This window comes from Schistocerca americana, chromosome 1 (assembly GCF_021461395.2).
Source record: "Schistocerca americana isolate TAMUIC-IGC-003095 chromosome 1, iqSchAmer2.1, whole genome shotgun sequence".
NCBI classification, from domain to species: Eukaryota; Metazoa; Arthropoda; class Insecta; order Orthoptera; family Acrididae; genus Schistocerca; species Schistocerca americana.
In genome coordinates, this window is record NC_060119.1 from 1,197,937,408 (window position 1) to 1,197,964,335 (window position 26,928).

Consider the following 26,928-nt stretch of genomic DNA (forward strand, 5'->3'; position numbering starts at 1 on the left):
TGAGGCAGAGAATTCCTACGCAGGAATCTTCAGCTTATTACACATTTCCGCAGGTTCGTCATCCGGGTCAGTTGCTTTATTTTTGAGTAAACAAAATTATGTGTTGGGAATGGCTGAATGATTGTAAAAATCGATACCACTACAGAACAGATTATTGACAGGATGACAACCAAAAGTATGAGACTTGACATGTATCAGGGTATTATGACAAAATACATGCTGAAACAGGGACTGCGAAATGGAAGACTTTCGGACACAGCTTAAAAACATTACTCCCAGACATTAGTCACATAGCTTACCTTCACTCATTGTGATGATCTCGTCATCTGGAAGTCGCAGGATCTCAAGTGTGGGCATAGTGACCACTGGTCCATCCAGACTGCCAAGTTTCATGCTGCCCAATGTCAGTTCCTTCATGTGGACATCACTGGATAGGAGTCCCGTTAAGAACTCCACTGAAATGGCAGAGAGCTGTCCTGACGAAGTCAGCTTCATGCGCGTCATCTCTCCTCCGAGCTCAGAGATGAAGCGCCGTTTGAAAAAGATCCAGAATTCGTCACTGGGAAATTTTAGGTGGAAGGTCCCTCGCTTGATCTCCTTCATGAACCTGACGCTCTTCACGCAGTGTGTCCCTCCTCTCTTCTTACTGGAAATGAGTTGTAATTGGTTGGCAGTCACACACAGGGTGCGCAAAATGACTCTGGTCTGAAAAATATTTATAGTAACACTGAAGCGGATTGATCTTTGTTAATGAAAATCGCAGAAGATACAGGAAATGGGTACCGGTGGCGTTGACGCAGTGCCGTGGTCGATTTCCAAACTGTGAGACACGAGAAGCAGCTCTACCTAAAGTATGGCAGCAAGAGCGGTTTCTATGTTCTACTGTACAACTACTGATGGCCTTGGAAGAGCCAGCCCTGACAAAACTGTACCATCTGGTGAGCAAGATGTATGAGACAGGCGAAATACCCTCAGACTTCAAAAGAAAAAAATAATAATAATTCCAATCCCAAAGAAAGCAGGGGTTGACAGATGTGAAAATTACCGAACTATCAGTTTAATAAGCCACGGCTGCAAAATACTAACACGAATTCTCTACAGACGAATGGAATAACTGGTAGAAGCCGACCTCGGGGAAGATCAGTTCGGATTCCGTAGAAATATTGGAACACGTGAGGCAATACTGACCCTACGATTTATCTGAGAAGCTAGATTAAGGTAAGGCAAACTTACATTTCTAGCATTTGTAGACTTACAGAAAGCTTTTGACAATGTTGATTGGAATACTCTCTTTCAAATTCTGAAGGTGGCAGGGGTAAAATACAGGGAGCGACCTCGGGGAAGATCAGTTTGGATTCCGTAGAAATATTGGAACACGTGAGGCAATACTCACCCTACGACTTATCTTAGAAAATAGATTAAGGAAAGGCAAACCTAAGTTTCTAGTATCTGTAGACTTAGACAAAGCTATTGACGATTTTCTCTTTCCTATTCTGAAGGCGGCACGGGTAAAACAGAAAGAAGGAACAGGCTCTTTACAATTTCTACAGAAACCAAATGGTAGTTGTAAGAGTCGAGGGGCAGTGGCTTAGAAGGGAGTGAGACAGGATTGTAGCTTATCTCCGATGTTATTCAATCTGTATATCGAGCAAGCAGTAAAGGAAACAAAAGAAAAATATGGAGTAGGGATTAAAATCCATGGGGAAGAAATAAAAACTTTGAGATTCGCCGATGACATTGTAATTCTGTCAGAGACAGCAAAGGACCTGGAAGAACAGCTGAACGGAATGGACAGTATCTTGAAACGAGGATATAAGATGAACATCAACAAAAGCAAAACGATGATAATGGAATGTAGTCGATTTAAGTCGGGTGATGCTGAGGGAATTAGATTAGGAAATGAGACACTTAAAGTAGTAAAGGAGTTTTGCTATTTGGGGAGCAAAATAACTGATGATGGTCGAAGTAGAGAGGATATAAAATGTAGACTGGTAATGGCAAGGAAAGCGTTTGTGAAGAAGAGAAATTTGTTAACATCGAGTATAGATTTAAGTGTCAGGAAGTCGTTTCTGAAAGTATTTGTATGGAGTATAGCCGTATGTGGAAGTGAAACAAAGATGATATATGGTTTAGACAAGAAGAGAATAGAAGCTTTCGAAATGTGGTGCTACAGAAGAATGCTGAAGGCTAGATGGATGGATCACATAACTAATGCGGAGGTATTGAAAAGAATTAGGGAGAAGAGAAATTTGTGGATCGACTTGACTAGAAGAAGGGATCGGTTGGTAGCACATATTCTTTACCATCAAGGAATCACCAATTTAGGAGGGCTGCGCGGAGGGTAAGAATCGTAGAGGGAGACCAAGAGATGAATATGTTGGTTGCAGTAGGTACTGGGAGAGGAAGCTTGCACAGGATAGAGTAGCATGTAGAGTTGCATCAAACCAGTCTCTGGACTGAAGACCACAACAACAACAACAACAACAACAACTGCAGCTTATCAATATGTGAGGATTGTTTGAGTACATCTGACGCTTAAATATCCCCCGCTGGTAGAAATCCCAGCGAGAGATCAGGAAATAAATGAGGCTATGATATTGCAATTGTAACAAAGTTGATGAGGCGATGTGTGTTGTTCTTCTGCCTTGCTGAAAATATCCAGATGATGGGTCAGCCTCTGTGAGTTGGACCGCTCGGGTAGTAAACAGTTTTGTGGAAGCATCGTGTTGCGGTGTGGACATCAGAGACTGCACACTCCAATCAAATCTTGAGATGACGCAATTGTTCTTCATAGAGCTGACGAGGATTTTATGATTCTTAATAGAACACGTACTATGAGTTTACACACCCTGACGAGCTTTGCCGGAGCTCATCACAAGGAATTAAAAAACTGAGTATCAAAAATTCCTGATTCCACTTCACACAGAAACCACCGGTAGAATTCAGCATACAGAAGTTGATCTGGAAGCTTTAACTCATGCGCAACAATAAATTTGTAAGGATAAAGAAGCAGGTCGTTTTTGATGATCTTTCGAAACGAAATTCTGTTGATCCCCAATAGCAAAGATGGCATTGAGATTTTGTCATAGCCTGTTTCACGCTTTCCTTCCCTTGAATAATGTTTTAGGTGTTCTAATTCTTTTCGAATGGTTACGGATTTGTCCCCTGTAGAGATGGTTTCACACCATTTTATCACTAAGATTTGCACTGCAGACTTTGCTGGACGTTTTGCCAAAACACTTCGTCTTAAAATCTTGTGAAAATATTTCCGCACACGTTTTCCAAGAATGGCACTCGGCACTGAAGATGCTCCGTTTTATCAGGAGCACCATTTTATTTTGTATTCAGCAGGTCACTAAACACGTCTGTTCCTGTCACTCACTAATGATACAACGAAGCTTGCAGGCTATCCCCACGTCTCGGCACGTGACAACTACCGGCTGGTGCCTATAAATCATGGGTTTCACGATTTTTTACATTCAGTAGATTTCCTGTTAATTAATAAGAGTCAAATCTGCGTCTGTCTTATAAATAGTTTCCAGACCAGCTCTATTTGCCGAACCTGCACAATGAAACCTACTGACGTCAAGGTCTTACCTTACCAAGAAATCAATGACTTACTACATGATAAACTCCTCGTTACAGCTGCTTGCGAAACAGCGAATATGTGTTTGTACATCTACTTTAAGGAATATTACGCAACACTGATTTTCCATTGTGATTCTGTGTGAACGATATTCACTCATTACATGAAGACGAAAATTTCTCCAGAACTGTCTGCACTTCGTCACGATCAACCAACGACAATACTTTGCTGCAGACTAAATTATCGTCACAGAAAATTTGTGCTTGTTCTGACAGATTGTTTACGTATAGTGTAAACATTAGGGGTGCTATTATACATCAAATGGCTCTAAGCTCTATGGGACTTAACATCTGAGGTCATCAGTTCTCTAGACTTAGAACTACTTAAACCTAACTAACCTAAGGACTTCACACACATCCATGCTCGAGGCAGGATTCGAACCGGCGACCGAAGCAGCAGGGCGGTTTCGGACTGAGGTGCCTAGAAACGCTCGACCACAGCGGCCGGCTATTATGCTTCCTTGGGGCATACTGACGTTAGTTTATATTTATGTGAACCAATAAAGCCTAGTCTGTTCAGTTAGTCAAAAGATCAACTAGTGAGTTGAGTATCTGTGAACATCTTCTTTACGACCATATATTGGTTATTAGTCAATGATACTGCACGGTAAGACCTTTCGGATTTCTTAGACGATAGTTTCCTGTGAATGTACATAAGAGAAGCTGCGCTTCACACTTTTGATTTCGTCATCTGAAGGCGCTCTGAATCTTTACAGAAGCTTCTATTCTTTCTGGAACTTCTTAACGTTCGAGTTTCAGATATTCTGAACGATTCCGCTCACGATTTGGGTACACGATATTGGTACGTAATGCAACGCATATCCCCCTTTACGCATTTGTGTAAACTGGATGATTCCAGCGTCGTGTGACCACACGCAGCGCGAGACATTCTCACAAGGGGAGGCACAACGGTGGGTTCACAGATTTACTTCAGACTTTGTACACCTTTAGTAGACCATTAACCTTCAAATTGCGAATGGGTCCAGCTGGCCCAGTTAGTTTACTAAAATTAACATAAATCCGTGAATAATATTTATTTTGTGACAGGACCTTATGTCATCCTCAAGTATGTAATAATTTATGTTACCCTTAATTTTTGTTTCAGAATGTGAAATACTTTTTGTGACACATACCATTGAAACACTTTTGTGAATGGGTCTTTTAGATCCTGGTGGATATTCATTTCAATTCTTCCAACAAATTGTTTGTACTCGTAATATACACGATTCTTGTCGTATGGTCTACAATGGCTCAGAGGTATTTCATATTGTTGTAAGAATTGGTGTAACAACTGCACCTTCAGTCTGATTTAGTGTGCCAACACAGCTAGTCGTTTTCTTAGCGATAAACAATTAGAAAGGTTTCTGAATGAGTCATATAACGAAACAGTAGATGATCCTGTCAATGATTCAGAATTCCAAGATTCTGTTGATAGTTCAAGTGATGTTAATAATGTATAAGCCAGAAGTGAGGGAAGTGTCTAGCACGATAAGTTATCACTACTATGGTCTTGGACTCGAAACTGATCTTTGTGGTAGAGAAGGCAATGTGCTGATTGTTTAGGAAGATGACGTCCTTCATCTTCCATAATCTCTTGGGCATTGTATGCACTATATGTTTACTTTTTACCTAATGCCAGATTTACTTTTCTTGTGTTTCTTTGCAGATTATCTTAATGGTTTGTGGTTAATTCTCAGCTAATTTCCTTTTTTTATTTTCCATTTCTTTAGGGATGGAAACATTCTTTGTCCTGCTCCAGGACCTCCCCAGTTTGCTCTTCAGTAAATTAACGAAATGAAAGTATGCTCATTTTCATTGCTTATAACTGAAGAAATGTTGGCATTGATTTTAAATGAAACCAACAGAGAAATGACCCAAGTATCGCAAGCCACAGATTCGACGTTCACATATTTTACAAATCAGGAACTGGAGGATTATTTGGGACTTCTTATATTGGGTGGTGTGTACAGATCTGCTGGAGAATCTCTTGAAGAGCTATGGGACATCAGTAATGGTCGACCAGTTTTTCATGCAGCGATGACACTTCATCGTTTCCATACAATCAGCAGATTTTTCAGATTTGTGAACAAAGAAGATCGACCAGATATGCGACGCCATGTTAAAGTGGCTGCCATCAGGACTGTCTTGGAAATGTTTGTGGAACAGTTGCCTAAACTGTTCGTTCCTTACCAAAATGTCACAGTGGACGAGCAATTGATTCTATTCAGAGCAAGGTGCACTTCATACCTTCATACCTTCAAAACTGAGAGGAAAACGTGGAATAAGATTATGGTTGTTATCTGAAGTGAAAACAGCATATGTTTTTGCAGCAGAAGTGGATACAGGAAAGCCGGAAAATGGTCCACAAGAAACAAATCAAGGGAGAAATGTTGTATTGAGACTTGTGCACAGTATTGAGAAAACTAGGCGAAACATTACCACTGGCAATTCCTTTACAGATTACACCCTGGCCAAAGAACTTCTAAATAAAGGTCTAACATTAGTTGGAATTCTCATAAAGAACAAATTGAGATTCCAAATGAAATGCTGGCAAACAATAGCAGACCAGTGTTTTTAACCATCTTTGGATTTCAGAGCGATGTAATGCTAATTTCGTATTTTCCAAAAAGGAATAAAGCGGTAATATTACTATCTACAATGCACCATGACTGTAGCTTGTCTTCAGAGCAGCATACGAAGCCTGAAGTATACTACATTATAACAAAACCAAATGAGAAGTTGACACAACAGATAAACTTGCCAGCACTTATTCCTGTGAAAGGTGTACTAAGAGATGGCGTGTTTCTTTGTTCTATAACATGCTACACATTTCTGCAATAAAAGTTTATGTGTTGTGGGTACACACTAATCCTGGCTACAATCAAAACGAATTATACAAAAGGCGGCTATTTGAAGGAGAACTCGAATCTGAGCTGACAAAACCAATGCGAGAGAAAAGAATGCCTAAAATTATTTCTGACAAAATCAAATTAAGTTTGGAAAATATTGCTGCAATGAGTTCAGGAGCAAAGAACAGAGGAGGGGCCGATGTAAAGAGTGTAGACTGAAGAAAGATCGAAAGACTAACGAAAAGAGTGGCAGTCAATCATTCCTCTGCCAAGAGCATGAAAATACTTACTGCAATAACTGCGTACACTATACCAAATCCATAGAAATTGAGTTAAACACAGGTCCGCAAAATCAAATATCGTTGTTAAATTTAAATTTTAAGATAATTATTGTGCATGGTAAATGTTAAAAATTAAGCTACAACAAGCACTTATATGCAAAACCCTGATACAAACACTATTTTGAAGTACCATGCATGAACATTTGTTTCTCAAACTAAAATTTTAAAAAACATTTTTTGTATTAAATATGTTCAATAGATTTTGAAAAGTTCAAACTTCTGTTTTTATACATAAAAAACTAAATACGAAATAGATTTTCGAGGATCATCTAAGAATATATCAATTTTTTTAATTGCAGGTCTAACAGACTAATTCAGAATATGGTTGTTTCTGTTTGAAACACAACAGGTAGGTTAAAACAGCATAATGTGCAAGAAGTAAGGTGCAATACTCTGGCAATTCCGAGAAAATTCCAAGACAACTTGTAAGGTGGTCATGTCATTTGGTTTTTGTATGTTATCGACATGCATATCTGCGGGAGAGCATGTTACGTTACTGTGAAACAATCTCTGCCTCTGTGCAGTCTGATACATTCTTATTTGAAGTGTGATTAGTAGACTAGATTAGATTAGATTAGTACTTGTTCCACAGCTCATGAATATGACACTTCGTAATGATGTGGAACATGTCAGGTTAATAAAAGGTGTCTATACAAGATATTACACTAAAGAAAATATTACATGACACTCAATATTTTTAATTTTTTGTGGGGGTTGGAAAATTACCCACTTACTACATCCAAAACTTAATCTAATGAGTAGAAGGAGTGGCCATTAAGAAATTCTTTTGATTTCCTTTTAAATGCTATATGGCTATCTGTCAGACTTTTGATGCTATTAGGTAAGTGACCAAAGACTTTTGTGGCAGCATAATTTACCCCCTTCTGAGCAACAGTTAGATTTAACCTTGAGTAGTGAAGATCATCCTTTCTCCTAGTGTTGTAGCCATGTACACTGCTATTACTTTTGAATTAGTTTGGATTGTTAATAACAAATTTCATAACTGAACATATATACAGTGAAGATTTCTAGCTCTTTAAATAAGTGTCTGCAGGAGGATCTTGGATGAGCTCCAGTAATTATTTTGATTACACCCTTTTGCGCAATGAACACTCTTTTACTCAATGATGAGTTACCCCAGAATATGCCATATGAAAGCAGAGAATGAAAATAGGTATGGTAAGCTAATTTACTCAGATGTATATCGCCAAAATTTGCAATGACCCTAATTGGATAAGTAGCTGAACTCAAACGTTACAGCAAATCCTCAGTGTATTCTTTCCAGTTCAACCCCTCATCAATGCATACACCTAGAAATTTTGAATATTCTACCTCAGCTACCGATTTCTGATCGAAGTCTATATTAACTAATGGTGTCATTCCATTCACTGTGTGGAACTGAATATACTGTGTTTAATGAGAGCCCATTTGCAGAGAACCACTTACTGATTTTCTGAAAAACATCGTTTACAATTTCAATAGTTAATTCTTGTCTGTCAGGTGTGATAGGTATACTTGAATCATCGTCAAAAAGTACCAGCTTTGCATCTTCGCGAATATAGAATGGCAAATCATTAATATATATTAAGAACAGCAGAGGATCCAAGGTCATGCACTCAGTATAAAAGCGGCCAACGCAGACCAGCGGAATCATACCGCTGTTAGCTGTATCTGCAACAACATTGAAGCACTATGCCCCGTCGACGTGTGTATCGTCAACGTCGCCATCGCATGCCAGTCTACAAACACATAATAAGCCTGGAGAATAAACTTGGCACAAATGCAACTGCACAAAGTGTCATACTGAGTGGACCAATTTTTTTTTCCATGGATGTCGAGTTAATTTCAGTCTAGTGATGGACATATTCACTCTTAACTTGTGATGGTACCCGGTAGATGAAGAAAGACTGATTCTAAAGGGCAGCAAGGTTGAGTAACATGAATAACTAACAAAGCGAAAAGAATATCTATTTTGAATAACATTTTTTAAGAGAAGAATTCTGAAGTGAGACCGAAGCACTTTGCAGCTAGGAACGACTACTGTCAGCTAGTTAACTTGCTCAGAGCTGATAGAAAGACTGCCCCATTTCCCTGAGTCATGCATTAACATACTAACTGAGTAAGTTGTTTGGATTTTATGGAAATTATACCTGTTTTTATTTCACTCTATTGGCCTCAGTCAAATCCAGCTGCACAGGATATATTGTCATCATCAATACCAGACTTGGGATAAGCACACTCACACATTCCATGAGAATCTCAATGAGTTACCACACGATTCAACATCGTCATCTCCGTTACTTGTACTCAAAAATCAACAGCTACCATATGGTATCAGGAAGGTAATACTATTTTCAGCTTCAAAAAAATTACAACAAAAGAAAGTAGTAGATATGGGGTTCAACAACATTAAAAAGGCTGCAGAAAGAAGAAACAATTCTCAGGAACAGCAAGCGAACATAAGAAATCCACAGTTTGCCTCGTTAAGTCTCACTATTTATCTTGTAAAAGCAAGCATCTTAGTGACAAATTCTTTCTCGTATGCAAGGGACTTTATGGGATACGTGGAATTGTATGCTACAGTGTTGCAGAAATTGAAACTATTTGGACACACAAGAACAAGCGAATTCATCATGTTTTACATATCAAACCATGTATAGAGTAGTTCTGTTTATTGAAATGGTAGCCAGTTGATGGAATGACATGTCACCTGTTTCTAAAATACTTTATGTGTTACAGCACACAGCAACAGCGAGCGATAAACAATGCTATTCCACGTCATGTCAGAGTGCCGCCCATCACTAGGAAGGCACTTTTGACAAGAATAGGGCAACTATTGTCCACCAACAAACTTCATTTATCGCTCAACGACTTGAGCGATTTTCTGCCACGACACATATATTAAACAAACTGATATGTACTTCGAAATTTCATCAAGAATCCAAATGAGAATAAATAACTTCTAATACGTAAAATGAACAATGTTGTATGTTTTAAACCAGTTCTCAGAGGATACACATGTTATCAGCAAAGTGTTGTTCACTTGAGAAATATTTTTGGCTGTAAACAGTGATGATAATACTGTGACATATAACATTTTCTACCACTTTTGATGATATATACAAGTATTAGGATGGTAATTGTATTATCTGGAAAGAAGAGTGATAGGTATTTTGACGTCAGAGATTGTTCAAGATCTATTGTGGGGGTGATGATGTGTGTACTGAACTGTAGTATTTAAGATTATACCTATTAAGTGTTGATTATGTAGAAATAAGTGGACAAAGACAGAGAATGGAATTATTGTTTGAAGTGTATACTGAGATGAAGACAACAGACATGATAATGTTGTAACAGAATAATGAGATAACCGTTATGAGATTTATGATGCATACTGTAATAGAATGAGGCAATGATCATGAAGATTAATGAAGAGAATGAGTGAGTTAGTATTGGTTAGATCATAGAGACCTTCTTTCTTGTTATAGTTAATTTTTATGCCATGTGGATGTATTTCGTGTTTATAAACCTAAAAGGTAAGTTTTTGAAAATACACAGGTGGATGACCATAGTGAATGAAGATAACATGAATTGAGAAAACGTGGTTATTTCTTTGATGTATAGTTTATAATCATCTGACGCAAATTGTTCAACCTTTTTACTAAACATATATGCCATTTCTTCCTCAAAACAACACAACATGTAACAATTACACTTTACAAAAATTTGAGAAGTGTCTATTTTTTTCCCCATTTGTGCAAAGATAGGGTTTTGCAAAGATGTGGCTCAGCATTGACCACTACTCTCTACTGTGGTACACACTTGTAGTATATGGTATCCCACTGAACTTTTTGTGATTTAGTTTTGAATTAAGTGTCTCATTTCTGTATATACTAATGAGTGACATTCTTTTGTGATTTAACTTCTACTGAATACCGTACAACAGAATTGCCGTTTAATTGTCTAACAGATATACTTTGCACTTGTATGAAAGGATGTCATAACAGTCTAGGTGTTTGGGATTGTAAATTCTTGGGAAGAGAAGATGAAATTCATCACTCACGAGGTGTGACGTGGGAGACAACATGCAAGAAGTATAAGGAATATTAATGATTTTTTTAAATTCTCAGCTTTATTCTTTTTTGCCATGGATTAGGATAAGTTTCTTTTATATCTATTTTTCTACTAATATATGTGAGAATGCATCTTATCTGTCTTCTTCTGTTTACGTATGATATAATAACACACTTTGCTTTACTTAAGTAATTTTCAGGTTGTATTTTTTTTACACTTATGTCATGTATTGAGTTTCTTTATAACTCATATTCTCTGCATAAAGTGTTACTATAGTGTTCAGCGCTATTAGTATAGCACTGTAGGGAGCTGTCATAAGTCATTTAATGTTTTAAAAAATCTTGAGAGAATTGCAATAGGAAATAAAGAGCCAAAAGGCAAGAAAGAGCGGAGAAATGGTTACAAAGATGAATGTATGGTAAAATGATTAGGTAGGGCAGATATGAGAAATGATTAGGTGGGGCAAAGATAAGAAGTGGCTAGGTAGGGCAAATATGGGAAATGGTTAGTTACAGCAATGGAGCTAAGTAATAAGAACTTATGAGAATGTATCAAACATATGAAAGAAAGATGCAAACAGTAAACTGTGGTATTTAGTGAAAGTTTGATGCAATTACAGACAGAACTATTAAAAAGTGAACGAAATAAAGGATGAAATATAGTTAGAGAGCAATATAATTACTGTCCATATTAGGAATAATCATAGACTGAAATCCGAGCGACTGCTCAAGGTATTCCTTGCTGTGAACCTTCGTTAGTCACTAATCTAGGTTTTTCTTAACAATACACCAAACTGTAGATCACCAATACTACTACAGTACATATGACACAAATTTTCAAAATCACCGTGTGCAGAGTTCTCAAAGACATCATAAAAAATTAATAACCTATTAGTGGTTAATTCCATTGATTTATCATTAACATGTTCTTGAATTTTGTATAAATGGTTTGATTAATGTTCTTTAACTTATATTCTTGTAAAACTATTTATCTGTTTGTATTTGTAACATGTTTTGTATGTTCCTATCCATAATGTTTAGAATTTTGTCCTTGGCCCATTCCTATCTGAAATGACTCTGATACTAAATTCTACTGGATGAAGGTTTAGGATATGTAAGGAGGTCATGTCATTTGGTTTTTGTGTGTCATTGATGTGCACATCAGAGATAGACCAAGTTACGCTTCTGTTAAACAATCGTTGAGCTTGCCGTAGCACAGTCTTTGCCTCTGCACAGCCTGATACACTCTTAGTCGAAGTGTGGTAGGTGATGGACACATTAAGTAGTGCTGTGTTGATCTGGGATGATATCTGTCAGATGAAGAAACACTTATTGTAACATACAGCAAGGATGAGTAAGGTGAATAGATTAGAAAGTGAAGAGAACGTGTACTTTGAATAACGTTATTATTTTTGAAGACAAGAAGTTTGAGGTAAGACTGCAGCACTGTGCAGCTAGCAATGATTATTGTCAGCTAGTTAACTTGCTCAGAGCTGAGAGAAGGACCACCCCTTCCCTGAGTAATTTTAACTGACGAAGCTGTTTGGTTTTTATAGAAATTCTCTGTTAACACGCTTTTTAAATTATTGTTCGCTTTGTTAAGCATAGTATTGCTGGGACCAATGTTATGTGTGAAGATCAAGCAAAGTTTTACTCTGTTATTTTGAAAACATACTTCATTCTAAACCCGGTGTCTTGAAATATCATCTCATAGGAAGTCTTACTCTCCCTACCCCACATTACGTATTACCATATGCAACGTCCGTCCACGCTAGCTGAGTGGTCAGCGCGACAGAGTGTCAATCCTAAGGGTCCGGGTTCGATTCCCGGCTGGGTCTGAGATTTTCTCCGCTCAGGGACTGGGTGTTGTGTTGTCCTAATCATTATCATTTCATCCCCATCGACCCGCATGTCGCCGAAGTGACGTCAAATCGAAAGACTTGCACCCGGCGAACGGTCTACCCGACGGGAGGCCCTAGTCACACAACATTTACATTTACCATATGCAACAGTATTTAGAAACCGAAACCTAGCTTAGCTGCTGCCTGCTTCCCGCATGCTGTTCTGCTTTCGGAGAAATTTGCTACAATTGTGTCAAGTCGTGAGGTAAGTGGAAATTTTGATTAGGGCCAGATAATTGGTTTACTTTAGTTGTGCATTTAATATAAAGACAAGTTGCATTCAGTCAGTTACACTTCAATTCATATTAGGTTCTGTTTAGTCAAAGTTTTGCATACGAGCTCAACTTTGATAACAGTTAATTGGGACATAGTTGTTGGCAATAAGAATGTCTTATAGAATGGGAGGTAAAGTTGGGCTAAATCCCATACAGAAAAAATATATATATCGTGAGGAGGTTAGAAAGTTTTACGCGTCTATTATGTAACGTATGTATCTGTGAGTAGGGTCTGGCTGGTAGAGTTCGTGGTCACCAAATGGCGCCAGCAAGGTTTCTCAGCGCGTTCTCAGAGAACTGGCTCATCTCTTTAATAATATAAAAAAAACTGAGTGAAGGTATCAACAATGGACTTCAACGGTTTTCATGTGACTTCCGCTACGACCAAATACAACGAACAATAACGAACAAAATGCAAAAAAAAAAAAAAAAAGATTAGCATTCGAGCTTCTTAATACGAACATGTAAAAGGCGAAGGTTCGACTCCTGTTCAAACTTAATTTTTAATCTATATTTTTTTCATCACTGGTCATATGACTTTGAGACTTAATATAGTTAAAAAGAAAACATGTATTTGCACGAAGTTCTGGTGAATTTCCAGTTATTTGACTACTTACTATTTTTAATTTAATTTTTCATTATTAGAACAAATATATGTATAATTATTGACAAGTAAATGAAGAAACACATAGAGTTTTCCTGAAAATGTATGGCTGACGTGATTTGCGAAATCCCTTATACGTGCAATCTGATTAGGTACCTGGAACTACTTTGCACCTCGACGCTTCGAGCTGCAGGAAAAGAGGCAGGCCCCATTTGTTGGCTAAAGTGCGTAGCGGTGAAACGTAGCTAATGTAGCAACAGCGAGTAGTGTTGGTGCAATTTTTTTGAATATCACAGAATTTACGTTCGTACTATAAAAATGATTTGAGTGGGGGTCGAAAAGTAGCCTCACTGATGATGATGATGATGACGATGATTATGTTTGGTTTGTGGGGCGCTCTACTGCGCGGTCATCACCACCCGTACACATTCCCAATCTGAACTCAGTCACATCTCGCCACTTTCATGAATGATAATTGAAAGATGAGGACAAAACTAAAAAAACCCAGTCCCCGGCACCTCACTCACGTACGTCTTACTAAGCTCGAACGCTAACCACTTGACCACCAAGAATTCTAACGTCTGATACCTACGCACAGATACATCAGTTACATCGTGGACGCGTAAACTTTTTCTTGCGATTTTCTCGGAATTGCCAGAGAACTGCGCCTTACTACTTGCACATTACCTTGTTTAATGGTCTACTAAAGGTGTCGTAAGTTTGAAGTGAATCCGTGATGCCGACGTCATGCCCTTCCCTTGGTAATAAATGGGAGTCAGGAAAGCGGTTGATTACACAGCGTAGCCAGAACCCGTGGTCTAGCGACACCGGCACGGTAGTCAGAGGTCTGTCTTTTTCTTGTAATAAAGAAACTGTCTCAAGTGTTCGACGGTGAACGTGAAATGGTGTCACGTGAGTTCCACCCTGACCAAATGAGGAGTAGAGCGTCAAACAAAGTAAGGAAAATAAACTGATGGGTAGCGTCTTTGACTTGAAATCAAAACGTCCTTCGTCTCGTGTTCGAATCCAGTCACTGCTTAAATTTTGAATAAAAATCATCAACAATAGTGGCTGAAGACTTCCGGTATAAGATGTCACCCTGGTTCTGCCAACGGCCTTGTCAAAGAGGACAGAGGGGCGGACATAAGTTCACTGTAGTCTCTTCTCCTTGTGGTAGAAGTCAGAAATGATCAACGGCATGAGGATACAGAGACAATGGAAGCCGCTGACTTATAGAGATATACATGCATCCGCAGGACAGTAATTGAAAAAGTGTCATGGTGATCTCTCCACTGGCAATAGGTTCTGAATTAGTCCCACATTCGGATCTCTGGGACGGGACTGCCACGGGAAGGTGACATAAAAAAAAGATTCAACAACCAACAAATGGGTAATGTTCTAGGGGTCGGGGCGTTTAATGTCAGAAGTTTGAACGTTGTGGGGAAGCTAGATATTCTGAAAACGAAAATGCAAAGGCTCAGTTTAGATATAGCGAGGGTTACAAGTTAAATGGAAAGAACACAAGGTTTTCAAGTCAGAAGAGTATAGGGAAATATCAACAAAAGCAGAAAACCATACAACGGGAGTAGAATTAGTTGTGAATGGGAAGGTAGGACAGAGAGTGAGTTACTACGAACAGCTCAGCGATAGGGTTGCTCTCTTCAGAAGCGTCAGAAAATCAACACAGACAACCAACTAGAATGGGGAATTTGAATGTGGCTGCAGGGGAGCAAGTGGAAGAATGGGTTGCAGTAGACTGAGGCCTAAGCACTAGGTACAATGTAGGAGAAAGGCTAGCTGAGCTCTGCATTAATTATCAGTTAGTAATAGCAAATGCTCTGTCCAAAAATCACCAGAGGACGAGTTATATATGGAAAAGATCCGGATAGAATACTTTTTGGTCACACAGAGATCCCAAAATCAGATACTGGAATGTAAAGTGTACCCAGATATAAACCCTAATCGCAATTTGCTACTGATGAATAGTGGGCTGAATTTTAAGAGAAGAGTCGGGAAGAATCAAAGCGCAAACAAGAGGGCTACGGAGATACAAGGAATGAAGAGATACACGTGAAGTTCTCTAAAATTACAGATACTGCCGTAATGAATAATTCAGTAGGCAGACGTACTAAGCAGAATGGACATCTCTGAACAGGATAATCACAGTTGGAAAAAAACCCTAGGGAAAGGGAAGGTAACTGCGAAAGAACCATAGATAACGGAAGAAATGCTTCAGTTGATCGACTGGAGAAGGAAGTATAAAAACGAGGAGGGAAATTCGGTAATACAGAAATACAAGTCAGAAATAAAATAATAAGAAGTGCAGGGAAGCTATGGTGAGACGGCTGCGTGAAAAATGTGAACAAAGTGAAAAAGAAATGATTGTCGGAAGGACTGACTCAGCAAATAGGAAAGCCAAAACAACTTACGATGAAATTAAATACAGGAGAGAGAGTGGATAGGTGGAAAGAGTAAATTCAAGACTTCTATGAGGGAGAGGACGTGTCTAAGGACGTGACAGAAGAAGAGATAGGGGAGAGACAGGGAATCCAGTAGTAGAATCACAACATAAAAGAGCTTTGGACTACTTAAGATAAAATATAGTAGACAGAACTGATAACATTCCGTCGGAATTTATAAACTCATTGGAGTAAGTGGGAACAAAACGACTTTTCACGTTGATATGTAGAATGCATGAGACTGGCGATAAACCATTAAACTTTCGCAAAACGTCGTCCTCACTTTTCCAAAAACAGCAGTAGCCGACGAGTGTAAGAACTGTAGCAGAATCGACTTAACATTTCATGCATCCAAGTTTCTGACAAGGCTATTATATAGAAGAATGTAGAATAAAATAGAGGGTTATTTTGGCTTTAGGAAAGATAGAGGCACCAGAGAGGCAGTTCTGATATTGCAGCTGATAATGGAAGCAAGACTGAAGAAAAATCAAGACACGTTTATTGGATTTGTCGACCAGGAGAAAGCATTTGACACTGTAAAACGGTGCAAGGTGTTCAAAATTCTGAGAAAGGTAGGGTAAGCTATAGGGAACGATAGGTAACATAAATATGTAAAAGAACCATGAATGAACAGTAAGAGTGGAAGACCAAGAAGGAAGGGCTCGTATTGAAAAGGGTGTAAGGCAGGGATGTAGTCTTTCGTCCGTACTGCACAGGCTACACATCTAGGGAGCAATGATGGAAATAAAAGAAAGGTTCAAGAGTGGGATTCAAACTCAGGATGGAAAGATATCAATGATGGTATTCGGTCATGACATTGCAGCTTCCGTTGAATGGAATGAACAGTCTGAGATGTACAGAATATTGATTGAGAATCTTGTAAGCCGGCCGCTGTGGTCGAGCGGTTCTAGGGGCTTCGGTCAGGAACTGCGCTGCTGCTAAGGTCGCAGGTTCGAATACTGCCTCGGGCATGGATGTGTATGATGTCCTTAGTTAGGCTTAAGTAGTTTTAAGTCTAGGGGGCTGATGACCTCGGATGTTAAGTCCCATAATGCTTAGAGCCCTTTGAACCATTTGAAAATCTTGTAGATTTCTTCGACGGTGGCTCCCCTAACGTACGTCAGATAACATACTCTTTGTTTTGATATGTTTTGATAATTATATATCGATTCTGACTTTCGTAAGTATTTTCTGATTTTTTAATGATTGCATCTGCATGAAAAGGTTATGAATAACCATCTGTGTTCAGAAAAAGTTATTTTAAGAGCAAATGATGTTTAACAGTGCAGTGCAGCGTGTCACACTATGATACAGAATTACAGTGTTCCTGTTGAATTATGCGCCTTATCACGAATGACATTTCGTTTTTCCAGTTCCTTTGCTCTATGTGGTGAATTTCAGTGTTGTGGAATGAATTAGTTACGAAAGATAAAAAACAAATTTTCTAATTTTTTTAAAATCACACATGCTGGTACTCCCAGGAAGTATTTTTGCATAATATCTAGGAGTATTATGAATGGTAAAAGAGGCTTTCGGGAATACGTGAGGAAGATAGCGAGCCTGTGGCGAACACAGTAAGACAAGCTAAGTCATTTAGCTGTGTTTAAAGAAGACTTAAGCGTGTGTGTGTGTGTGTGTGTGTGTGTGTGTGTGTGTATCTGTGTGTCCGTGTGTGTATGTGTATGTGGGTGGGTGGCTATAGATGTAGTAATACGGCATTGCCTTATGACTGAGAGGAAATGCAGATTGCATGGGCCATAGTTCAGTGGTGATATAAGAGACTCCTAGAGAATTAGAAAGACGAGAATTATTTGGCCGAAGTAAGCAATAAAACGTATGCAGCTGCAAGACCATTATTGAAATTGTCCCCGCCATCTAAAAACGTCACCCTAGAAGCTTTGCAGAAAGTAAGACGGAACTATTTCAGACATCGGGTTCTGTAAAACATTAGGCAAAGTCCTACACGAGTTTCTTTGGACAATGCAGTAATTGTGTGAAGTGAAATTATAATTTCACTAACAAAAATCGTTGTCCATGCTCTGTTATCTTTAGTTCCGAGAATCACAGCCTGAATGAAAAATGTTAGCAGATGCCAATTTTGTCAAAATATAGTTAAATTTTCTCTTAAATTGAAGGCTCATTTCCTGCTGATTAATCGAACTCATTGTGAAACTTTTGTACTACAACAAACCTAACTAAACCTTGAAACCTGTATTTAATACCTGCTGAAATTATTGAATATAGGAAAGGGTTGTGAATTTTATCTTTTATTCACCTCTGGTGATCACTTGTAGGTATTTTGGAAAATTTGTGTAGCGGTACTGATGTCTTGGCTATCATACTTCAGCGTTGTCTTGGTATTTTTCTTTTATTTTGTAGTCATTCGTATTTAATTGAATTATAATAATGAGGAAGGTTTGCTTAATCAAAATTAGATTATCGTAAGTTTATAAGTAATTCTTAGCGCGCCGTGAAATGTAATAATTCACTGAGTTTTAATTTTTTCTGTATGTTTTTAGAGAATCCGTAAGTATGGAATATACTTACGCTTATATATGACTAACCGATCCGATTCTCTGATCACTTGCCTGAACAAGTTGGCTGCCAACTGAGTACCGATCATTATCGTCTACATGCGTGTTACTGTTACTGAGGCATGAACAATGTCAAATATAAATGGTATAAGGGAGAAGGCTGTGCACTCTGGCACTAGGTACCATATTGTTTTATTATATCACTAAATTTTATTAATTGTCATTTGCGGAAGTTGTGGCCGAGTGGTTCTTGGTGCTTCAGTTTGGAACCGCGCAGCTGCTACGGTCGCAGGTTCGAATCCTGCCTCGGGCATGGATAAGTGGGTTAGTTAGGTTTAAGTAGTTCTAAGTCTAGGGGACTGATGACCTCAGATGTTAAGTTCCATAGTGCTTAGAGCCATTAGAACCATTTTAAATTTTCATTTTCTGATCCATAATAAATTCTACAGATCATTCAAAATTAATCTACGTATTTTCTTAAGTACAACTGCACTCAGTCTTTAGTAGGGCAGTGTATCCACCTATATTAATGATAGGCTGTACACTTTTCCGCAATACTTCGTGTTATTTGCTCTCATATCGATGTCTCACCGATAACTTCTGTAAATGTAATCATAGTCGATTGCGAAGTGTGGAACAGGTTATGAGAGTTGCATAATCTTTGTAGCAAGTGGTGTTAAATTATATTTCAAAACTAAAAACTAAAATTAAGTTGCGCAAAGTAACGTACCTGGCAGCATCGTTGCAGTCGGGATGAACGGTGACAATAGCTGATGGAATTTTCTTCGTGAATTCGAGTCTGATGTAGCTACCATCCTTGACAAAGTACAGGAAGTTAATGAAGTTCTGGCCAAGATCGCCTACTGTGTGAATCTCGTCAATGATGTCGCTCCTGAAGCAAGAAAAATGAACACTACATATTTAACAGTTTCAGCACTTTCATTAGCAGATTCACAAAGTTTTGGACAGAAAAAGTAAAGTAGACATGTACTAAAGATAGAAATTGAAACGAATACCTTTGCGAAACTCTATGACACCAGTTTTGAGTTGAAGAGAACAAACACATTGCGCCATTTACGTCTAACGCTCCCACAAGCCTTCTGAATATTTGCTGCTGCACGAATCTTTCATTGTAAATACTCTGACCTCCCCTCCCTACTCCCGACTCGCCCTGTCTCTCTGTCTCCCTCACTGTCTCTCTCTGTCTCCCTCCCTATCTCCCTCCTCTCTCTCCCCCCCCCCCCCCCCACTCATTCTTTACTGCCCCCCCCCCCAACATCTCTCTTTCCCTCCAACCTCTCGCTCTATAATAATTTCACGTGCTTTATATGTACAAATGAAGTTTACCATAAACGAAAGTGTCAGCGACAAGAAAAAACATATTAATGAAATAATGGTTTTGCTTTGCTGGGCAGATGTTTACGATGCCACAGAATTTGCACCTGAAGTAAGTTTGGCGAAATATTCAAGGTAGTACTTCTTGCATCCTGACTACATAGCGTAAGCGAAGTCTAGCTTTGGTAGTTCACCAGCTAAACGTGGAACAGAGACACTGTCGTTGCAGAAACTCACAAGGAAAGCCAACAGGTTGTAACCAGTTGAGATTCTACGAAACGCGTTTGCACCTTTCAGTGAATGTTACGAGCTATGGCCCACATTATACGAGTATACTCCAGCAATGGATTCTCTTATTGATTCTCTGGATATCATTTATTTCCGATTCAAATATTTTTTGTGTACTTTTAACTAAAGTAACGTCCTGTAGAAAGGCATTTTTATTTTCTTTATTGTATTTCAATTCCCCATCGGGGCGGGTTGGCAGCAGCATATGCGCTGCTCTTCAGCCGAAAGACATAGAACAAACAATAGAAGACATTTAAAAATAACAAAGGAGAGACTATGGCGAACATAGATATAAAAAAGGGGGAACATCATAGAAGGCAATAGACAAAAAACGGGGTGACCATAAAATTGAGATAAAAATCTGTTAAAACTGTTTAAAAGTATCACACACAAAAAGCCACACACTGCGACAATTAAAAGAACACAAGGCACAGTATGACTGGAGCATAAAAGGTATCGACAGATGGCGTAGCATATAACAACGACTGACGGCGAACCTCAAGGCAGTACACAATTAAAATCACACCTCTTGACGCACAGGAGAAACAGCATAAACACAACACTGACGTGGCACACTGACGATGATCAAAGCAGAGGATCTGCAAGGCGCAAGGAGATGAGGGCGACCGGAAGAAGGGAGGGAGGGGAAGAGATGGGGGAGATGAGTGGGGGGCGCGCTGAAGAGGGCCAGGTAGGGAGGGATGTGGGAAGGAAAGAGGCAAGTATGGGGTGCAGGGTCGCAGGGGAGGGGGGGGGGGGAAGGAGGAAAATCCGCTCTGGGAAAAGGAGGGAAGAGGAAAAAAGGGGGGCGTGGGGAGGGAGGGGGGGAACAAGGCCAGGTTATAGTTGGAAGGAAGGGTAGATGTCAAGGCGAAGTTAGAAAGGCACGTAGGCAGAGGAATAGAGAGAGAGGAAGACTGTGTTTCAACATGAGAAACTTCACAAAAAAGTGGTCATTTATGTGTTCTACATTGGATATAGGAGAGTACAAATTCTTCGTGAGGAGAAATCAGTAAAACCATTGTCTAAAAATACGCTAATCAGACAGGACATTAAGGCCAAAGCCCTGATATCGATATGAACCACTCCTGGTGATAGCAGCGGCACCTGGAGAGGAATGATGCTAGTCATAAACACGCACGGAGCATGACTTATCAGTGAGCATGCTGACCGTGTGTAGCATGGGGAAGGCGCGCCATGTATCTGGCTTTGACCGGGGGCAGATAGTGATGGCCGGGAGGCTCGGCACAAGGATCTGGGAGACTGCACGACTAGTCGCGTGTTCGAGGAATGCCGTGGTGAGTGCCTTCAACATGTGGCGAAACCACATATAAAAGTCTTGGCGTTGAGCAGCCACCCGTCATTACAGATGTCGGACGAAAGTAGGCTGCGCAGACTGGTAAAACCGAAGAGGCGGCGAACGGTGTCGGCACTAACATCAGACTTTAATGCTGGACAGTGTACAAGCTTGTCTGAACACACAGTGCACCAAACACTTCTAATGATTGCCTCCGCAGCCAACTACCCACGGATGTACTAATGTTAACACCACGACATCACCAGCTACAGGTAAAATGGACACGTGATCATCGGCACTGGCCGTTGGCGCAGTGGCAGAGTGTTGCATGGTCTGATGATTACCAGTGCCTTCTTCAACATGCCAGTAGTCAGTGGGGAGGGCGCGAATCCGTCGTCTGCCAGGGGAACAGCTCCTTAGCACCTGTACTGCGAGACGGAGACAAGCTGGCGGAAGCTCCGTTGTGCTCTGGGAAACATTCACGTGGGCATGCGTGGGTTCAATAGATCTCGTTTAAAGCACCATGACTGCCAAGCAGTATCGCACACCGGTTGCAGATCACATACAGCTCTTGATAACGATCATGTTTCCCGACGGCAGTGGTATTTTCCAACGAGATAATGTGCCGTGTCACAAGGCCATGAATGCGATGGGGGGGGGGGGGGGGGGGGGAGGGGGGTTCGAGGCGCACAGTGGCAATTTCAAACTGTTTTGCTGCCTCCAAAGAAGGCTTCAGCTTGTGAAACTTGAAGGAAATAACTGCGCCGCAAACAGGTCCTTTATCAGGTGAGGTGATACCACAAAAATCACCCTTATCGTACCAGATATAAGCAAATACGTAATTGAGAAGTATTTGTATTATGACTGTCATATCGAGTACTCAAAATGTTGAGCTTGAGCACTCATTCATGGGCCAATGTGTTTCACGATAGACAGTGCAGTACGTCAGATGTCATCAGATCTTTTCGAAATTTGCATATGTACTCTGCAGTTCTAACTTAAGTTCCTGGCAGAGGGTTCATGGAACCACCTACAGCCTACTTCTTCAGCATTCCAGTACCGAAAAGTGCGCAAGAAAAACGAGCACTTATATTTTCCGTATGAGCTCAAATTTTTCTTATTTTATTATATATCTGGATGAAATCATTAGTGAAAGTTTTGGTGGAAGTCGAGTAGTTTGTGTAGGGGGGACGGAGAGTGGAGTGTATAAGATTTGCAGACGTGGTTGTGATGGCAGAGAGTGCAAGAGAGAAGGAACAAATGTTAGATGATCTAAACACAAAATTAGAGGAATATGGAATGAAGATTAACAAGAAGAATGCGAAAAGCATGGTAACTGGAGGAAAGGGGAGAAAATGCCGTATGAAAATAGGGGGAGAGGAAATAGAGAAAGTGAATAACTTCTATTACTTGGGAAGTGTAATAATGAATGATATGTATTGCTCAACAGAAATTAGTAAAAGAGTTGCAATGGCAAAAGAAGGATTCAAGAGGAAACAGAAATTACTTTGTGGACCACTGAACAAAGATCTGAGGAAAAGATTTGCCAAATGTTACATCTGGAGCGTTGTTTCACTATGTGGTGCGGAGACTTGGACATTGAGGAAGAAAGATGAAAGAAGACTGGAGGCGCTACATATGTCGATATGGATAAGAATGGAAAAAGTGAAATGAGAAGACTGAGTAAGGAATGAAGAAGAAGTGTTAAGAAGAGTTGGAGAAGAAAGAAACATGCTGAACATCATCAGAAAGAGAAAACGGAACTGGATTGGACATTGTTTGAGGAGGAACTGTTTATTGAAGTAAGGAATTGAAGGAATGGTGGAGGATAAAAGGGGAAGAGGAGAAAGAAGATATCAAACTCTGGACAATATCAAAGGAGGCAAATATTCAGAAATGAAAAGACTTGTTATGGACAGACATAAGTGGAAGAGGCTTAACCCATGACAAGACCTGCCGTAAGGCAGAACAGCATACATACATACATTATTACGTCATTTCTCCAATGTAGGGTGATGTCAACAAAACAATTTACCATTCTTAGGAGAAACTTTTGTGACTGAAATTCTGTGAGAAGATTACGCCGCAACAAAAAACCAGTTTGTTTCAATAATTGCCAACGCAATTCGCGTATCATAAACGTAACACTCTCTCCGCTCTTTCGCGCTAGTAAAACGAGCTGCCCTTCTTTAAACTTTGTCGATGTCCTTCATCGACCCTGTCTGGTACGGATTCAATATGGGCAGCAGTACTCTGGAAGATGAGTAGCAAGCGCAGTTAAGGCTGTCTGTTTAGTAGATCAGTTGCCTCTTCTAAGGTTTTGGCCAATGAAAGGCAGTCTGCAGATCGCCTTCTCCTTAACATTATCTATATGTTATCTCCAATTTAAGTTGTTCGTAACTGTAATCCATTGGTATTTACTTGAATTCACAACCATTAGATTTGTATGACTTATCGTGTAACCGAAATTTAACGGACTCCTTTTGGTGTTCATGTGGATAGCCATACACTTTTCTTTTAAGAATTAACTGTCACTTTTCGCAATATGCAGATATAACGTCTAAATTATTTTGCAATTGGTTTTGATCTCCCTATGACTTCACTAGAGGGAGAATGACGGCACCACATGTAAACAGTCTACTAGGGTTGCTCAGATTCTTTCCTAAATTGTTTATATAGGTTAAAAGTAGCAGAGCGTCTATAATGTTTCTTTTTGGGGCGTAAGGTATCACTTTTGTTTTCGATGACTTTCCGTCATATACTAAGAAATCTGAACCTACTGCCAAGAAATAATGAATGCATTCGCCAAACTGAAAAGATACTCCCTAGGCACCCAGTTTTATTAGAAGCCGCTTGTGAGGAACGGCGTCAGAAGGCCTCTGGAAATCTAGAAATACTGAATCAGTTTTAGGTAGCACTGATTACTTCATATTGATACACAGCTAGTTGAGTTTCAGAAGAACAGCATTTTCTGAACTCGTGCTAACCGTGTGGGGGCAGATAGTTTTCTTCCAGGTAATTCATAATGTTCCAACACACTATAAGTTTCAAAGTCGTACTGCAGATCGAGTACAATTATACGGCTCTGTATTTCCTTTCTTGATTACTGGTGTACCCTGGGCAGCTTTCTAGTATTTAGGTAAGAACCTATCGCTGAATACTCCGCTGTACCTGTGTATGTTGCTAACTATGGAGCGATGATATCAGTATACTCTGAAAAGAATCTTACTTGTAAAGAGTCTGGTCAGAAGACATCAGATGTTAACTGATTTAGACAGCATCGCTATACCAAAAATAGCTACTTCTAACATCCAAACCGCCAGGTATCAGATACCCAAGTCAGTAACAGACGTTGTAAGAGTGTTAACAAAAACTACGCATTACTTTGTTAACAAAAACTACGATTTACTTCGCAGAACGGCCGTAAACGTTAATTACAAGTAACACCAGAACTACACAGCATATCAAAAGCAAACTGGGACTACAAAACGAATGTTGCATCCGTGGGAAAGTTGGTAGAGCGTTAGATTCTCATCCCAAAGATCGCAAGTTTAAGCCCCAACGACGAAAAAAAAAATTACTGTATTAAAGTGTGTGAAAGTGTTATATGGGACAATGTGATTATGACTTGTAAAAGAGCTGTTTGAAGTTTACAGCAATGATCTCTTGGCAGTCGGCTTTCGCTTCGTTTCTTTGAAAGAAGTAAACCTATGGAGTGCATCTGTAGTTCCACGGAATTTAGAATGAGAACACACAAATAAAGAAACAATTGCATCATACGTGCAGAAGTAGCAGTAATAGTAATAATTAGTAAGAGACAAAATAGTTAGACCACTAATAATTGCATACGTTCAGTATCGAAGGGAAAGCAGAGTGCCAAAAGAACATTGCTACAAACTCCAAAAAGTCCTTTTACGCATCAGAAAAATGTTCTCCCGTGTAACTGTTTCACGTAGGAAACCGTCAAGCGAATTTTAATCTGCTTTATTAAGTACACTGTCCAGTCACATTAACGTGACGACATTTCAAAAGCATGAGTGGACCCCTGCGATTGGTGCAGGAAGAGGGTCAGTAAAGTTCAGGAACGTACCGACAGGGATGTGTAACAATGCCGAATCCAGTGACGTGGCCAGCTGCGCTACTTTTCTCGGCTAATAATCCATGGCGCTAACGGTCCTATCAAGGATTGAATTTAAAAAAAAAAATGGAAATTTGTGGTACGGTCGTATGACACCAAACTGCTGAGGTCATCGGTCCCTAAGCTTACACACTACTTAATCTAACTTTAACTTACGCGAAGGACGACACACACACGCACACATGCCCGAGGGAGGACTCGAACCTCCGACGGGGGGAGCAGCGCGGAACGTGACAAGACGTGTCAGACAGCTCGGTTACCGCGAATTTTAACAGTCCTGTAGAGGTGGTAACAGGAATTCTCGACTGGGTTTTAATCCGGGGAGTTTGGTAGCCAAGGGAGTACGCTAAACTCGTCCTGGTGTTCTTCAAACCAAGCACGTACAGTGCGAGCTGTGTCACGCTGCATTGTCCTGCTGGTAGACGGCACCGTGCCGAGGAGAAACAAATTACTTGTAGGGGTGGACGTGGTCCCCAAGGATAGGTGGATACTTGTGTTGATCCACTGTGCCTTTCAGAATGACCAGGTCACCCTGGGAATGCAACAGTGAATGTTTTCCAACCCATGAGGCTCCCTCGTACGGCCTGGATCCTTCCGATGATTGTTGCAGAGTGTTAGCTTTCAAACGTTTCACGTAGACGGTGCCCAAAATGTGTTTCATCTGAAAAGATCACCTGTCACCACAAAGTAAACGTCCACTTGCGGTACTGGTGTGCAGATTCCAGACTTTGTCGCCGTAGAATGGCAGTTAGTATTGGTACATGGACCAGGGACCTCATGCGGAGGCCCATACGCAGCAACATTCGTTGAATGGTTGTTGAGGAGACACTGTCGGTAGCCTCTTGGTTCACCTGGGCGGTCAGCTGCTCAACAGTTGCACGTCTGTTAGCCTGTACACACCTCCACAGCCGTCGTTTATCCCTGTCACCTGTGGCCTGTTTGCTTCAAAGTTTTCTCGGTGCCGGCTTTGGATAGCGCTACTGTGCCATGCTCAGTACAAGTTAACCGCGGCGGCACGCGGATAGATTACGAACTTAGCCGTTTCAGAAATGCTTCCACCCTTGGAATGAATGACAAAGAGCATTGCGTTTTGGACTTTACATACATCGCTTCGTTTCCACGTTACGACAACGACTGCACTGTTTTCGCGTCTCCGCGACACGCTTTATATACCCTCCACTGCTAGTGC

At 40.1% G+C, this 26,928-nt stretch overlaps 1 protein-coding gene across 3 annotated transcripts in view; it reads right to left on the reverse strand.

Moving 5' to 3' along the window:
* The window catches only part of LOC124619779 (toll-like receptor 2), a 119,865-nt gene that overhangs the window by 62,369 nt on the left and 30,568 nt on the right, over positions 1-26,928 (reverse strand). For all 3 annotated transcript variants that reach the window (XM_047146369.1, XM_047146377.1, XM_047146381.1), the window contains 2 exons: positions 19,412-19,573; positions 300-646 (listed from right to left, as the gene is read on the reverse strand). In XM_047146369.1, coding sequence (XP_047002325.1) covers positions 300-646; positions 19,412-19,573 — 509 coding nt within the window. The remainder of the gene's footprint in view (positions 1-299; positions 647-19,411; positions 19,574-26,928) is intronic.